Source organism: Panthera leo, chromosome A1, assembly GCF_018350215.1.
Source record: "Panthera leo isolate Ple1 chromosome A1, P.leo_Ple1_pat1.1, whole genome shotgun sequence".
Lineage (NCBI taxonomy): Eukaryota > Metazoa > Chordata > Mammalia > Carnivora > Felidae > Panthera > Panthera leo.
Window position 1 is genome coordinate 13,878,842 of NC_056679.1, and position 18,529 is coordinate 13,897,370.

General features: G+C 31.9%; 1 protein-coding gene across 8 annotated transcripts in view; it reads left to right on the forward strand.

The window, feature by feature from the left end:
* NBEA (neurobeachin) overlaps window positions 1-18,529 on the forward strand; it is a 683,574-nt gene that overhangs the window by 164,956 nt on the left and 500,089 nt on the right. For all 8 annotated transcript variants that reach the window (XM_042952224.1, XM_042952367.1, XM_042952503.1 and 5 more), the window contains exons 12-17: window positions 1,622-1,774; window positions 2,937-3,105; window positions 9,832-9,911; window positions 10,632-10,694; window positions 10,787-10,884; window positions 14,607-14,699. In XM_042952224.1, the coding sequence (XP_042808158.1) occupies window positions 1,622-1,774; window positions 2,937-3,105; window positions 9,832-9,911; window positions 10,632-10,694; window positions 10,787-10,884; window positions 14,607-14,699 (656 nt within the window). The remainder of the gene's footprint in view (window positions 1-1,621; window positions 1,775-2,936; window positions 3,106-9,831; window positions 9,912-10,631; window positions 10,695-10,786; window positions 10,885-14,606; window positions 14,700-18,529) is intronic.

Below are 18,529 nucleotides of genomic sequence, written 5' to 3' on the forward strand. Positions count from 1 at the left end.
GGACAGCTCAAAGCCTGGAGCCTGCTTCACATCCTGTCTCTTTCTTTGCCCCTCCCCAAATCACGCTCTGTGTGTGTCTCTCTTTCTCTCAAAATAAATGAATAAACATTAAAAAAATTTTTTTTAAGTAAAATAAAAAAATAAAAATGTCTCATAACATAATATGTGAAATTAATACAATAATGTATTTTATTTAACCTTATATATCCAAAAATATTATCACTTCAGCATATACTCACTTAAAAAAGGATAATAGATACTTTGTATTGTATTTTATTCTAAACCTTCAAAATCCAGTGTATACTTCCTTACAACAACACTATCACCTGGGACTAGCCACATTTCAAGGGCTCAGTAGCCACAAATAGCTAGTGACTGCTATATTGACCAATGCAGCTTTAAGGTTTGGTTTAAATTATGGAAGGTCTGTCATTTCTCTAAATGGCATTGATAGTAGGTTATGTATTGGTGATGGCAGTTGAAAATCTTGATGGAGTGTTTAGAATAGAGGTATTGTTACATGAAGCTGTGGAAGTATAAAATATCGTCTAGGGAGAGTGGTTTTATAGGAGCGAGAAGATAAGTTTCAGCAGTCCCCATCTTTTTAAAAATTTTTATTTATTATTTTTTAATATGAAATTTATTGTCAAATTGGTTTCCGTATAACACCCAGTGCTCATCCCAACAGGTGCCCTCCTCAATGCCCATCACACAGTTTCCTCTCCCACCCACCCCTCATCCCATCTTTTTTTTAAATAAACATTTTGTAAGCTAATTTTAAAAATTTATTTATGTATTTGAGAGAGGCAGACAGCATGAGTTGGGGAGGGGCAGAGAGACAGGGAGAGGAGAGAATCCCAAGCAACCTCAGTGCTGACAGTGTGGAACCCTGTGTGGGCCTGGAACTCACAAACCGTGAGATCATGACCTGAGCCTAAACAAAGAGTCCAACACAACCTACTAAGCCATTCAGGTGCCCCATCAGTTCCCATCTTTTAAGCAGAAGGCACTGGGGAGTAATCTGAGGGTCATGAAAGCCAAAGGGGGCAGTATTTCCAGGAAAGTGAGATTTGCCTTTTTAAATGTTTTGTATTTGTCCATGTGCAACTCATTTGTGATTTTATGGAGAAAGGCTTTAGTGGAATGGTGGGGTCAATTTGTTTTCCAGTTGGTTTGGATCTCATGATAGTTCTCTCTCCCAATATTTGTGTGTGCGTGCGTGCGTGTGTGTGATCATGGTATTAATTGTATTCCATTTTAATTTTCTTTGAGATCTCTTCTTTAGTCAACTCACACAAAAATGGGTTGAGACCATTTTTATTCATAACTTACTTTATTTCTTTAGCTTGGGTTGAGAGTGGCATTTAACCTGAGTTATTTATCTGCAGGTGTTCTGGAAAGGGATTCAGATAACAAACTGTCATTTAAGAGAATTATCTTAAAATGTTATGTTTCTGAATATAATTAGATTTTGAATGCTGAAGGAAATATACAGTTTTATATTATACTTAACGTATTAGGGGTGGATATGGAAAATGCATATGTACTTATTGCAAGTCAGCAGTTTTAAAATGTGATGTTCTGGGTATTTTTAGCTTGAAAATCTTTTCCTTTTCTTCAGTCATCAAGAGTCCATATAACTAGAGCTGTCCTGGAGCAATTTTTGTCCTTTGCAAAGTACCTTGATGGCTTATCTCACGGAGCACCTTTGCTAAAGCAGCTTTGTGATCACATTTTATTCAACCCAGCCATCTGGATACATACACCTGCAAAGGTATACGTTTTGTTCTCATTCATTTCATTTTAGTGTAATATCATAAATTATAGTTATGGACCTAAACTATCCAGTGGAAAACATTTGTTTGGATTTTTCAACCTGTTTTATAGTCAACCTGAAGCAGTTGAATTCCACAGAATCAGCAATCAAAATATGAAATATGTAAATATTAAACTAAATGAAACTATAGTTTAAACTGGATCTAATAACTGCATTCTGAAGTTAGTGGTTGTGATTCATATCTTTCCAAGAAAGAATTTGCTACACTGATTATTAAGACTAAGAAAACAGAAAGTAACAGGGGCAACTAATTATGCCATGATAAGTACAATCACAGTCACTGGAAAATTGCTTTTATTGTAAATACAGAGTTTATATCATGATTGTAAACATTATTTATTTAAAAATAAAGATATACATTGTTTTTTAGATATAAAGATAAAATTTTTATTTTTTTAACCTAAATTTAGCCAGATTTAGCCCTGTTATAGTCTACTGGAAGTCAATAATAACGGACATTTTTCATGAATGTGAGCTTCCTTTTACAGTTTTCAAGTTTCCCATACAACTTTGGTTACATAATATAAGTTCTGACCTTTGTTGTTTAGCATGTTAATTGTGGTGCTAAATTCAAACTTGATGTTTGTTCGCTTTTTAAACAAGATGTTTGGCTTGTTCTCTCTCTGCTTACATGCTTAGATTCTAATACTGTGGGAGTGGCTTAAGAAAATTTGAAACTACCTGAACTTTTAGGATATAGGACTATGTATATTTTTTCCAAGTATGATATAGCTGATAGATATTAGTTCTGTTTCTTTCAGCTGCTGAAATATACTTTGATTAAAGGCTTTAGTCTAGTTAACTTCTTAAATAATTTGGTCTTCCTATCAGATACTTTTGATAGATTATTAAGTCATTTAAAATTATTTCATTGGTAATACCCACTAGATTACTTTTATTAAAATAAGTTTTATTAGAATGTGTTGGCTGCAGATTTTTTCAATATAAATAATATTTAATTAAAAGTTATTTTTAACCTCATAATAAATGGTTCTTTCTTGGCCTTTACTAATTTGCATTTAAATTAAAATGTATATTTATAATAAACACTTGAGGCATTTTAAATTTATTTTAATGCTTTGCTAATATTCTGTATTAGGTTCAGCTCTCCCTATACACTTACTTGTCTGCTGAATTTATTGGAACTGCTACCATTTATACCACCATACGCAGAGTAGGAACAGTATTACAGCTAATGCACACATTAAAATATTACTACTGGGTCATTAATCCTGCTGACAGTAGTGGCATTACACCTAAAGGATTAGGTAAGTACAACACTACCACTGTATTCATGGTACTATTACTGTTCTGTATGCTGAGTACTGTTATAGGGAACAGATGTGCATGGTTATGAAAATATCCTGAACTATTGTCTTTCTTAGACAGTAGCCCTATGTGTTGAGAGCTTTTTGTGATAGAGAAGTTTATGGATTTTTAATATTAAATTATTTTTAGAATAAAGGCAGGTAAAAAATAATATTCTGCCTTTTAGCCAGTGTACTTGTTGATACTTGGGAAGATATAGGCATAGTATTAAAAACAGATGAAACTGATCATGGCCACTGTGTTCGAATATAGTTGTTTTGGTGCTTTGAGATTGTTGCCTTTTTTTTTATATTTTACCCCAGACTTTACCCTTTATTCTAAGTATGGTAGAAATTAATTATATTCTTCATTGTGTTATTGCTAATTTTCCTAATTATATAAAAATACATACTCAGCATAGAAAATAAAATGATATAGAAGAAATATATTATTTATACCCAAATCCCAGGAATAGTAACTGTTACATGTTTGGTGTGTGTGCTTCCACTAAATTTCATTGAATTAAATGTATGAAATACTTAAACTCTCTTAACAAAATTGAGATTTTCTTGATTTTTTTTTCTTATGGTTTTTTTTTTTTTTTTTTGGCTCTACATAGCAATCCAAAAGAATGTGCCATTTACATGTTTCTAAAATTTTTATTTTATTTTATTTTATTTTATTTTATTTTATTTTATTTTATTTTTTTTCAACGTTTTTTTTTTTATTTTTTATTTTTGGGACAGAGAGAGACAGAGCATGAACAGGGGAGGGGCAGAGAGAGAGGGAGACACAGAATCGGAAACAGGCTCCAGGCTCCGAGCCATCAGCCCAGAGCCCGACGCGGGGCTCGAACTCACGGACCGCGAGATTGTGACCTGGCTGAAGTCGGACGCTTAACCGACTGCGCCACCCAGGCGCCCCTTATTTTATTTTTTTAACGTTTATTCATTTTTGAGAGACAGAGAGAGACGGAGAATGAATGGGGAAGGGGCAGTGAGAAAAGGAGACACGGAATCCGAAGCAGGCTCCAGGCCCTGAGCTGTCAGCATAGAGCCTGACATGGGGCTTGAACTCAGGATCCGTGAGATCATGACCTGAGCCGAAGTCGGATGCTCAACTGACCGAGCCACCCAGGCGCCCCTAAAATTTTGATTTTATAAATAATGCAGTGTTTACACCTGTGTATATAATAATTAACTTCTGTCTTTGATTTATGTAGGATTATTGAGAGTAGTTACTGTGTAATATGTTAGAGTGCTTTTCTCAGCATACTCACAAAGACATTGAAAATTTTTGTTTTATAAAAATCTTTTTGGGCGCCTCGGTGGCTCAGTCTGTTGAGCGTCTGACTTCGGCTCAGCTCATGATCTCACAGTTTGTGATTTTGAGCCCCACATGGGGCTCTGTGCTGACAGCTCAGAACCTGGAACCAGCTTCAGATTCTGTGACTCCCTCTCTTTCTGACCCTCCCCGGCTCACACTCTGTCTCTCTCTCTCTCAAAAATAAATAAACATTAAAAAAAAATTTTTTTTAATTCTCAGTAAGGGAAAATAACGTAGAAGTATTCTAATATTCATTTATTAGCTTATTTTGTGTCTTTTAATGATAGGGCTTTAAAAGTTATATTATACAGTCTGCTATATTATTCTGTCATTTATGACTTTTTTTATTGCTTTTAATCTTGATAATGCCTAAAATTTACTAGATGTTCACCATGAGTTTGAATCTCGGCTAAGCATTCCATCTGTTAATTTTGTTCAATTGTTTATATGTAATGTAATTATATATACATAGACATGTTTACACATACACATAGGAGTATACATATAGCTTGTAGTCGGTATCACTATTATTTTGTACGTCAGGAAGGTGAAAGTTGGTACAAAGTGATAGAACTAAAATTTGAATCATGTGTATGTGACTGAGAGCCCTTGTTCTCTAACACTATAGCATGGTAGAGTTTTCTCTACTCCAGGCACATCATATATTCACACATACTAATTTCTGCTTCAGAAAACTAATTTATAATTTACAGAAAAGTTGTAAGAATCTTATAAAGAATTACTAAAACTCCACCATGTTTCCCAGTATTTTAATATTTTACCACATAGACTTTATCATTCTCCATTTTATGTAAATATAATCAGACATACATATATGTGTATGTATTTTTTTCTAAATCGAGAATAAATTGTAGATGTGATACCTTATTACCTTAAATATTTTCCTGTTAATTTCCTAAAAGACACTCTCTTAGATAACCAAAGGCAACCATTTAAATCCTGGGAATTTAACATTAATACAATGGTATCATCTAATTCAAAGATAGCATTTAAATTTCACCAATTATTCCAATAATACCCTTTTTAGAAAAAAATCTCTTTTTTTTCCTCTTAATCCAATTCGAGAATCATATATTGCATTTAAGTTACCTTGTCACTTGAATATTCTTCAATATAGAATAGTTATTTTTAGCATTTTTGTCCTCCATGACCTTCACATTTTTGAAGAATAGAAGCAAATTACTTTGTAGAATGTCCCTTAATTTGGATTTGTTTGATATTTGCCCATGATGATTCAGGTTTTTCATTTTTGGATGCAGTCACGCACAAGTCATACCAATTCTGTCACATTGTATCACGTCAAGAAGCGCGTGGCGTTCAGTTGTCGTATTACTGGAGATGTTAATTTTGATCATTTGATTAATGTGGTGTCTGCCAGAATTCTTCATTATAAAATTACTACTTTCTCTTTTGGGATAATAAGTATTTGGTGGAGAAATACATTGAGACTATGTAAATATCCTGTTCTTCAACAAACCTTCACTTACTGGTTTTAGTTCATCAGTGACTCTTGTCATAATTGATCTTTATTGTGATTGCTGCTAAATGACATTATTTCCTAAGCCATTTATTAGTTTGTAAGGAGGAACTTATTTTTTTCTCTTCCAATTATTTGTTCATTTTATATCAGCAAATATTTCATGGATTTCTATTTTATTCAGTGTATTACATGAATAGTTGGCATACTTTCTCTGCAAGGGGCCACACAGAAATAGTTTAGGCTTAGGGAGCCTTATGGTGTCTGTTGCAAGTAGTCAGCTCTGCCAGCGTATAACAAAAACAACCATAGACAGTGTGTAAATGAATAGATACGGTTTGTTTCAAACAAATTGAAATTTTTAAGTTTTAACGGATTTAGCCCAGAGAGTATACCCTGGGTTGTATCATTATTTATTCGATGTTAAAGTTGTCTCAGATTTGGCTAGTAGGAGACTGTCACCTTAGTTTTGGGGTCTTTATGACAGATGTCCATAATTTTTCAGTCCTGGCTCTTTCCCACAAGAGAGCCAGAGTTTTTGGTTCATGTTATACTTATCTCAGTCCTGGAATCAGACATTTCTCCAAGGAGCCCTGGTTTGGTTGGTGGATATGGTTTCAGAAGCCAAGATTTGGGTGTTAGTGTGCTTATTTTGCTTATTGCTCTTTGAGTGTTACCGCTTCTAGGCATTCTTCATGGATGTAGGAAACACAAGTTTATACATAGATACCTTCAATTCTGATTTAAAACCACTTGATTCAGTGTAGTCTCAAACTTATTATATTTATAGCTTTCTTCCTTCAATATTGAAAAATTTGGCTTACATTATCTTTAATATATTTATACATTTGCTCATTCTACTTTATGAAACAGTGTTCCGACACATGCACCATCACCTTCTCAGCTTTGACGTTGCCAGTCAGCTCTGACCATCTCTTCACCTCTAACTCTGGATGGTCCTTGTCACCTCCTTAGCCCTAATTGTTTCTTTGCCGCTGACCCCACTCCTGGCTCTTGTTGTCTCCTCGCCATGACCGTGAAGGTCCTGCCAGACTTACTTGCCTCCTTGGCCCTGCCAAACTCTGGTGTCTCCTTGAGCTCTGTTGGTTTCTCCTATCCCAGGGCCCTTAACCTGGCTGGCTCTGACTGCCTCAAGGAGACAGGAGGGAAGAAACCAAATAAATATATTGTGAAGAAAACTGACAAGAAAGTGGAGAGAATTTGTTTTTCTTTATAGTTTGATTTATTCTTTTTAATGCATCTTTTTATTTGTTATTTTTAATCCATCTGAAATTAATTTTGATATTTAGTAAAATGTGAGGTTCTGACTTGAAACGTAGCTTTCTAAATAACTTTTTTTTAATACCATTTTGAACTAAAATGCTTTCTTTTAACAATAGTCAATTTGTACTATGCTAGCTTTTCGTAGTACTTACTAATTCATATGTAGGCTCTGACTTGAGAGCTAGGATCTTTTTGCTTTGACTCTTATTTAAAACTTTTGTCCTTTAAATTATTATTATATCAGGTTCACTATAAAAATTCATATTAACAGATATCATGGCAACAGATATCATTAGCAAATGGAATCATACAAAGGCCTATTAAAAAAAAAACAACTTACTGTTCTCTCAAGGAGCCAGTATTACCAGTCTTGTATGTTCTTCTACCCTCTTTTTCTCTGCTCATACAGACACAGTTTTACACGTGTCTACGTGTAGGTCCTTCAGATGAGGCGTGTTTCATAATTTTTGTATTTTTGAATATGTCATAAATGCAAATATGTTAATACGTGATAAACCTTTCATAGGTCTCACCGAGCTTAAGAAATAGAACATTACCATAAACCTGTATGTCCCTGTCCTTGGTCATATCTTCTTCCCATTCCTAGCCATAGAGATAACCCCATCCTCAATTTTATGTTTTATGTTTTTTGTTTTAGGTTTTTTATGCCTTTTCCTTGCTTGAGGGCTTATTATTTTTTTACTTGTGCTTTACCATTTTGCTATTTATGAATGGATTCCTAACCTATTGATTGTTTAGCTTCTGTATTTTATATAAATGGTACATTTGTGATTTGTTACATCACTCAATTTTATATTTGTAAGATACATCTTTTTTTGTAAAATATGGATCCGTATCATGTATATGCTTAAAACCCACACATATGTATGTATTTTTTCCAACACGCCCTTTACATTGTACAATATCTGACAATAGTAATTATAGCTAACATTTACTGAGTGCTTATGATTAAAATGGACCAGGGACTATTCTGATCCCTTTACATATGTTGATCTATTTAACCATTACAAAATATCCTATGACATAACCACGATTTTTATTCTTATCCTTACAGTAGAAAAAGAAACAACTGACACTTTCAGACAGTATAAAACTTTTCTAATTTCATTAAATGGAAGTAAGGGTATTATTACTAAGATAATGGCTGTCTCTACTGGGTTGGGATGGAGGATGTGATCAAGATGTAGCTTAGAGCTGAGGACTGGCGTGGGGTGAGGACGTCAGTGCACTGGAGCGAGCTGCTGTGCAGCCGGTTGTTAAATATTCAGGGATTTTACAACCTCGTTTTTAAACTATTAGTAGATTGATCTTGAATTCAGTCATGATGGGAGCACTTACACAGCAAAAATCAGAAATCTGCAATTATTTAATCTGATTTAAGTCAGGACCTCACCCCTCCGCTCTTGTGTAGTTCCTTTACCTGCACACCGGTTGTTACTGGCTTTCTTTGCCAGTTTGCTGTCAGTGTTCAGTATCTGGATCTACAAAGTGATTATACAGGTATTAATTCTGAACTCTTAATTAAGGTGTATGTTTACATCTTCTATATATGTGCTATATTTCACCATGAAAAAGAGTTGAAAAATTAATACTAAATATTGGTAAGGAAGGAAAGGGTAGCTTGTATCCTGTTGCCAGCAGTGGGGCAAAAAATGTAGAGGGCAGTCTGGGAAATGAGAAAGAGATTTCCTTCTCAAGAGTAGATGGAATGGATTATTTGATAATAATTTGCATGTAAATATTTATTGAGTGAATAAGATGTTATAAATTATACATAAAGTGATTTTTATTTTAAAACTTATGAAGAAGCTATGTAAATCCTCATTGCTTCAAGAAAGCTTTATGGTTCTAGCTACATACTTAAAGGTATAATTTAATTATTACATTATATGTATGACATATCATTGAATGTTCTCATTTATTGGTAATTAGATATTTGCAATTAATTACTTTGAAATTTAGATGTTATGATGAAATTAACGTATACTGTAACTGTTCATATTCATTTATTCACTCATAAGCATTTATTGAGTGTCCACCATAATATGTATTTAGTATATTTAAGTCACATAGGAAAAAAAGCTGCAAAACAAACATTAGCATGTCACTTTTCTGTGCTTTATCATATAATGTGTGGGGTGAAATGGAGATGGTCTTTAAATGAAGACTGGTTTAATTGAAGATGAAAGAAATGTTAGGAAAACTTGGATTTGGGGGAAGACGGAACCTATTAATAAAAGTAGGAAAAAAATATTTAATGTAAACACTTGATGATTATGCACTTATGAATGGATGATATTATAATTATTTAAAAAGTAATTCTTTCCTCCAAATCTCAAGTTTGGCGAATAATTTGAAATTGCCAAAATCTGAAAATAAATGCTTGGATCCTCTGATATAATTGAAATTATATAGCATTAATATTAACGAGTATTATAATAAATACAACTATTAAAGAATTCCATAGTGTTCCAACATAATTGCATTATGTTTGTTAAATATCGTGAGGTTTTTTTTTTTCCTTTTGTTTTTGTTTTTGTTTTCTGTTTTATTCTAGATGGTCCCCGGCCATCACAAAAAGAAATTATATCTCTACGGGCATTTATGCTACTTTTTCTGAAACAGCTCATACTAAAGGTAAAATAATTTTACATAATTTAGAATTTCAATATATTAAGTGTAAAAGAATTTTTGGCATAGTTTAAAATCAATATTGTAAAATTAGCAGTAGCTATCTTTAACTTATGAATAGCTTTTAACACTCTAAAGTAAATCTTACTGTTAACTTTTGTGAAACTTCACCTTTTGTTAATCCTTTTTTGAGATCCTCCATTCTAAGAGATATATCTGAAATGGAGAAGGAACATATGCATTAGAAATGAGCATAAAGTTTTTATTCCAGAAAACAGTCTGTATACCTGTTTGAGAAGTCTTACATTATATCTTTTATCACAGTAGGATTTTTAAAAGATTAAGATAAAGAGAAATGAAAAACAAAGGTAATATATGCACAATTGATATTATAAAGTTTTGCAGTAATTTGCATCATTTTAAGAAAAGAATAAATTCTTAGAAAATAGTAATATGAATACAGTTTAGATGATCACAATATACCAACTCTTGATAGTGGTGGTCAATCAAATCAGCAACTTCAAAAGACTAGATACAGCATTCCAAATATTTACTTATTTAACTCGAAATAATATAGTCTATGAATTATGAAGTATTTAAACATTTTAATGAAAACATCACTACTTTTAAATTGTTCACATTTTTTAAATGATCGTTTTGATGCCTGTCTTTAAAGTTTTAATTTTAGACTTAAAATTAAGTAATACACATTTTTTTAAAAATTAGGACCGAGGGGTCAAGGAAGATGAACTTCAGAGTATATTAAATTACCTACTTACCATGCATGAGGTAGGACATGGTCTGGGTCTTTGTCTTAATTATTTTATTCAAAGCAGTAGAATAAAATATTAACTATAGAAATATTGGTGATCCCTATGCAGGATGAAAATATTCATGATGTGTTACAGTTGCTAGTGGCTTTAATGTCAGAACATCCAGCCTCAATGATCCCAGCGTTTGATCAAAGAAATGGAATAAGGTATGATTATAATATTAGTATTATTAATAGACTTGAATTGAGTACAGTTTTGCTTCCTAGAATAACCCCTACTCTAGGAACTTTTGAATAAATACAGCAAAATCTCATATACAAGAAGGGGATAAGTGGAGAAACTAGTATTGATCTTCTAATACTCAAGAAAACTGGTGAAATATATCAAGAATGGGTCTTGGGTCTCAAAAAGAGTAATTAAATTGTTGCTGTAGTAAAGACTTTTCAAGTAGTGGGAAGAACAAATACATATGTATATATTTTTCAGGAAGACAAAAGAGCATAGTATATTTCAGCAAAAGAGAGCACTAGAAAATTATATGAGTTTAGTCTCAAGAAATATATAGTGAACAGATTTGGAAGGTCCACATAATAGAAAGTTCAGATTTTATATTTTGTTGGTGACGAAATAAAATATTTTGAAAGGGGAACTGATTTGCTTAGAGTTCCATTTTGTTTTGATTTACAGTCAGCAGTGTGGAAAATGAACTGGAGAGGGATAAAACTGATGTAGCAAAAAGAGTAGAGAGATTATTTTATTCATCAGTATTGGGGATGATGGGTTAGGGCAGTGGCAATACAATTGGAACAAAAGGACAAAATTAAAAGAGATGAAGACTAACTTTAGTCAGAATGACTGTAAGTAATTATGTAGATAAGTGAAAAATAGTTCCTTGATTAGTATTCTTATGAACTTAACCTATACCCCAGGCCCTTAGGGATTCTCCTTTTTTATTTTTGTAAAGTCTTAATTATTAGAATGAAGAGGAAATGTAAGTTATGCCATATGCAACTCAGTGCGCTTCCACAGGTTATAAAAAGAATTTTGAAATAATATACCTGCCAAGGTATTTTATTAGCACATCTTTTATTTGGCCATTTATATCAGCAAGTGACCGTTTTCTAGATCAGAGAAAACAGTCACGTCGTTTCTATGTGGCTGTCCTATTTGTGATATCAATAATACTTTTGAGTTTACAATGGAGTTGCTAATCTGTTTGAAGAAGATTACACGTTTAATTATTAACAACTACAAATATTTTCTTACTATGAGGTTGAATTATATAAAATTGCTGATACTTAACTGTTTACTAAATAAATAATGGCAGTTTCATATGTTCCAACTTAATAATATAATACAGTTATACTTCTCTTCTTAAATTATATTTAGATTGAACAATTAGTATCCTTGACCTTAGATCCTAGTATCTGCTTTATTTATTATATTAATTGATTAATGAATTAATTGAAAATATCCTCCTCATCCCTGTGGATGATACCAACCTTAGATTGGTTAATATGAAATGCAGACATAGGATTTTTCATTACTTTGACATGGTAAAAATATGATCATACAAAGGAGAGTGGTTAGGTCTTTAGGGGAGTGAAATAGTAATTTAAATGTATAGTGTGAATGGAATGATTAGGCACAATGAATACCAAGACCTGGTTGCTCATGATTGACACCTGCTAAACGTGTCATATTGTCACCAATGTGTTCAAAACAATGACAGAGATGGAAGAATTTCTACTTCACTTTTTCCACTTGAAAAAAATGTGGTGACTGTAGGCTTTGTTAAAAATATGGAAAAAGTAGGCTTATTCTATAGGACATTTAATGGTCTGTATCCTAGAAAGTAGGTACGTAAGGATAACAGTTACATATAAAATATTTTCTGGGGAAACTTCTGATTAATTATAATTTATACACACTAAGAAATGAATACAAAGAATGAATTTAATTTAAGTTTGGTGATATTTTAACTGACTTTAAGGAAGACCGTGTGAAATATGAAATACAACATTGAACTGAGTAGCTAAAAATGTGGTATTTTTGTATCTGAAATTCTTTAAAGAAAAGAACAAATAAGTACTTATCTCAATATAGACAATATTCTGACTTAATATAGTAAGCTCAAACAGATGAATTAGGATTCACCTAATTATCGTATTATATTGCAAGTAGATTCATTAACTGATTTGTCAGTAAATTTCCTATTCATATTGTATTGCAAATCCACTGTTTGTTTCTTGTTTTGTAAGGAACACTTACTTATCTAGTTGTGAAGAAAATCCTATGTAATGTAGATGAATGATGGCCCTCGATGTTTCCATGTTTCACTTGTCAATCATAATTTCTGTTAGTCCTGGGTGGATCTTATGCCTTTGTTATACCTAAATTTGAAGTTATTTCTAGAAAATGGGAATTCTGTGGGAGTTTCTTGTTCCATGTCTGAAGCTAGTCACATTTTTAGGCTGTGAGCTTCTACTTCTGTTCTCAAGATTATTTTTTCTGTTGAAAGTTCTTTCTCACGATTTCCTGAATAGTTCTTTTCCTGACATGTATAACTTTCCTAGTCTCATACTTGTTCTTTTTTTTTTCATTACTGATCTTTGTCTTTAAACATTCTAAAAATCAATTTCAGTGTAAATACGTATTTATTTAGGAACTTGAGGCTTTTGAAAAACTTCATCTTCTAAAGGAAATAGTTACCTCTAGAGTTTACCTAGTCTGTTCTTCAATTGAGTAACACACAAGCAAGAGGCAATATCAACAATATATTATTTTCTTTTTTAATAGTATAAGCCATTATTAAACATAAAACAGATGTCACTAGCTTTAAGTTATTTGTTTCCCTTTGTTAATGTTACTGAAATAATATAAAAATTGTACTGTATCTTCTAATACCAACTTTTTTGTTTGGCCTAGATTACTTCATTTTAAAAATATAAAATGACATTTTATTTTTCAAAAAGAATTTAATACAGTAAAGCATATCCCAATTTTATAGGCCCCACCACCACCTTCAAAGAACTTTCTTAAATTGTAGAATGAGTTTTAAAAGAATTATTACCCACTACTACCTTATAGAAAAAATACTTCTATGTTTTGAAGAAAACAAAAGACAAACATTTTTAGATATTTATAAATGTAATAATGAATATAGCCCTATTCTTATATAGTATATGAAGTGCCTCTATAGGTTAGGTTAGGTTAGGTGAGGTTTTGTGTTGCTAGCAGAGACTTTTTTGCTCCAAGTAACAGAAAAATTCTCAAACCGATTAAAGTAAAAACAGAATAATGCGTTTGTTATAGAAATCTCATTAGGATAAGAACAAGGAATTGGAAAGCTAGAAGGAAACAACTTTGCTTTCTCTGCTACTTCCTGTATGGTTGCTTTGTTCTTCCTTTTGTGTATAGACTCATCTATGTGAACAAAACAAGACTGCATTATCCTTTCTATTTTAAATACTTTTTTTATTCAGGAGCCCCCAAAGTGCTAGATATTGTTTCTCAGATCTCATTCCAAATGCTCAGAAAAGAGAAATAATTGGGCAACTATCTATCCATGATCCAATAAACAAGAAAAAAAAGGTCATTATGTAGAAATGTCAGAGGCAGTTCTAATAGAAGGGGAAATGTGGCTTAACTAATCATGTATCTTAAAATAGAAAAAATGTCTTTTCAACATGCCTGGAAGGCAGTGCTTATAAGCAACGAATCACATTGAATGTTTGAGTATTTATTGGAAGACCAAGTTTATAGAAAAATTTGTAAAATATGATAATTTTTAATTTTTCCAAAGAATTTTAAATCCTGAGAGGTACTTTATATTTTTTATATTTATGGTTTGTTTGTAAAGTATATAGTGCTTCTATTTTTAATATTTGTAGGTGCTTAAAAGGTCGTTTATTTCTGTATTTTTTAGAGTAATCTACAAATTATTGGCCTCTAAAAGTGAAAGTATTTGGGTTCAAGCTCTGAAGGTTCTGGGATACTTTCTGAAGCATTTAGGTCACAAGTAAGTTGATGTTTTTCATAATGAATTGTGAAAATATCTATTTAAATTGTATTTTTAGTAGTTTCGTATCTAATATAACATGAAATTTGACTTGAATAATCTTACAGTGGAAAAGAATAGCTTCCTATGATAAAAATTGTGAAAGTGTTTTATGAAAGCATGTTTATTAATAGTAGATTATAGAACAAATTCACAATTTAAGTAATATAGTTTATTTCTATTTGCTGAAGAAAATACTGTTCATCTTAAAGATGTAATAACATATTTCATCAAATCAAATAAATCACATGGATATGATTTCAGTGAAAACTTTCGTGACACAGGGAATACAGTGTATATGAGAGCTGCTCTTTTGCTGACATGTTAAGTCATTATTATTTGTATTTTTTTCTAACATTGAGGCCTATGGATTATTTTTGTTATTTGAAGATCCTAGAATATTTCTTTTTTCCCCAAAGTCTAGAATTTAGATACTGTCACTTGCTGATATAATGAGTATTTTTCATATTATGTTGTCCAGTGCAAAATTATTCTTTATAAAATCCATTTTCTATACAAATGAGCCCAACAGGGTATCATTTAACTATTGCTAGATATGCAGCTCCTCTCAGAACCTCACTGTTGTCATTTCATTTGGTATTTAAATTTTCAGAGAGTTTATTGATAACACTGATGAAAACTACACACGATCTAGGTAAAACGTCTCAAACATGCTAAATAGTCTGGAAGAGTAGATATTATTTTTATTTTGGTACCAAATTGATAGTCAAGTAAGTGAAAATAGACATATTATAAATATAGGGAATAGTTCACCAAAACCAGGATTGTAGGAAGGAGTTATACATATTTGAGGAACTGTAAATGTGTATTAGTTGATTGAATACTGAGACTGAGAAGCATGTGTACTTTTAATATTAAGAGAAAAGGACTGCTCATTTAACTTTGGTTAAGTAAGAGAAATTGACTAGGAGACATTAAAGGATTCTAGCCCTAGATGCAACCTCTTAAAAATTGTTAAGAAGACACATTGAAAAATATAGAAATGTGGAAAACTTAAGCAAAACTAACCAACAGAGGGGCACCTGGGTGGGTTAGTTGGTTAAGCCTTGACTCTTGGTTTTGGCTCAGGTCGTGATCCCACAGTTTGTGGGATCGAGCCCCACATCGGGCTTTGTGCTGACAGCATGGAGCCTCCTTTGAATTCTCTTCTCTCTCCTTTCCCTCTCTCTCTGCCCCTTGCCAGCTCATGCTCTCTCTCTCTCTCTCTCTCTCTCTCTCTCTCTGAATCTCTCTCTCTCAGAATAAATGAAAAACATTAACAAATCTTAAAAAAAAATAAAAAAACTAACCAGCAGATAAGAACACTCACTGGAAAAATATTGCTATAGAATACATAATAATTGCAATTATTAAATTGGTAAATAATTGCAATTATTAAATTAGCAAATTAGAAATTTACCATAAGTTTAAAAAGTAAGATATGAATTGCTGCTGAGGAAGGAGTACTACTAAGCAGAATTTCATAAAGTTAGAAGACATGGTAGGATAACACAGAAGTGTTGGATCATAGACTAACAGAACTTTGGAGGAAAGTTTCTATTTTATTTTTATTGAAGAAAAAAACTTCCATACAAATAAAAACGAAATCAGAAGAAACTCAAAGGAAGATGAACTATGTGGTTGGCATAGTAAGATACACAGAAGATAAAAATGAAAACAAGGCAAATAATATGAGAAATTTAAGAAATATAATAAGAGTTTAGAAGAATTAGAGAGAAAATGATTGCTATAGAAAGTATGGAAGTTCCAGTAGTGGCCTAAATTGAATTTCCAACTAAGAAAAGCAGAACAGTGGAACTAAACAAATATTTAAAGCTATAATTCAGTGAAGTCCTAATATAAGATTTTAGCATCCATTTTAAAAGATCATTCTGAGTACCAGGGAGAATTTTCCTAGAATGGTCAGCACAAAAGTATACCATTGGTCTTAAATATTAGTCTTAAATCACCTATTTTAAGAAAAATTCAATTGATCACAATAATAAAAACCCAGATCTATGTGCAAGAAACATACAAAAATAAAGTGATTTAGAAAGGCGGAAAATTAAAGGATAACTAAAGGTTATACCACCTGCATGCAAGTGAGGAAAACAGGAATCCTCTTAATATTGGACAAATTAGAAGTCAAGCCTAAAAGCAATAAATAACATAAAGAAGGATACATAATGTTACAGGGTGAAACTTTCATAAAAAAGAAATTATGGGATAAATAATACAATTACTAAAACAAAGTTTAATTCACCTATCTTGGTTCATAAAAAAATCCAGGGGGAAAGTAATCTAAATAGTAAGGTAAATCTGATTAATATAGTTTGAAATCTGTACCATGTTAACATGGAACATTTATAAAAATTTGACATCAAAGTAGTATACATCAAAGAAGAATTCTAAAACATAAAGACAAAGCAGACAATATTCTTTTAATAAAACACAGTAAAATTAGAAAATAGGAACAAAGTCAGAAACCAAAGTTCCTTCTACCTAGAAATTTAAAGTTTATTAAACAATTTTTGTGTCAATGAGAAAATACAAACAGCAGAATTTTTTCAATATTTTATTAAAATTATTTTATTTTATTTATTTTATTTTATTTTATTTTATTTTATTTTATTTTATTTTATTTTATTTTATTTTATTTTATTTTATTTTTTTATCATGAGTGTACTCTTTAATCCCCATCCCCTATTTCTCCCATCTCCCCACATACCCTCTGGTAACCATCTGCTTATTCTCTATAGTTAAGAGTCTGTTTCTTGGTTTGTCTCTCTTTTTTTTCCTTTGCTTGTTTGTTTTGTTTCTTAAATTCCACATATGAGTGAGGTCAGATAGTATTTGTCTTTCTCTTAGCATTTTGCTTAGCATTATTTTGCTTAGCATTATACTCTCTAGCCCTATTTATATTGTTGCAAATGGCAAGATTTCATTCTTTTTTATGATAATGTCGACAATATTATTCACAATATTATCACAATAATATTCCATTGTGTTTCTATACCACATCTTCTTTATCCATTCATCTGTCAATGGACTGGGCTGTTTCTATAGATTGGCTATTATAAATAATGTTGCAATAACCATAGGGGTGCATATATCCGTTTGAATTATGTTTTTGTATTTTGGGGGTAAATACCCAGTAGCGCAATTCCTAGATCATTGGGTAGTTCTATTTTTAATTTTTTGAGGAACCTCTATGCTGTTTTCCATAGTGGCTACACCAATTTGCATTCCCATCAGCAGTGCAAGAGGGTTCCTTTTTCTCCATATTCTCACCAACCCTAATGAGGTGATATTTCATTGTAGTTTTGATTTACATTTCCCTGATAATGGGTGGTATTGAGTATCTTTTCATGTGTTTGTTGGACATCTATATGTCTTCTTTGGAGAAATGTCTGTTCATGTTGTCTGCCCATTTTTAATTGGATTATTTGTTTCTTGGTATTGACGTATGTCAGTATTTATATATTTTGGATACTAATCCTTTTTCAGATATGTCATTTGCAAATATCTTCTCCCAGTCTGTAGGCTACCTTTTAGTTTTATTGGCTGTTTCCCTTGCTCTGCAGAAACATTTTAGTTTGACGTGATCCCAGTAGTTTATGTTGGCTTGCCTCAAGAAACATATCTAGAAAAATGTTGCTATGGCTGATGGTGAAAGATTACTGCCTATGCTCTCTTGTAGGAATTTTATGGTTTCACATTTAGATCTTTAATCAGTTTTCATTTGTTTTTGTGTAGGGGGAGAGATATTGGTCTGGTTTCATTCTTTTGCA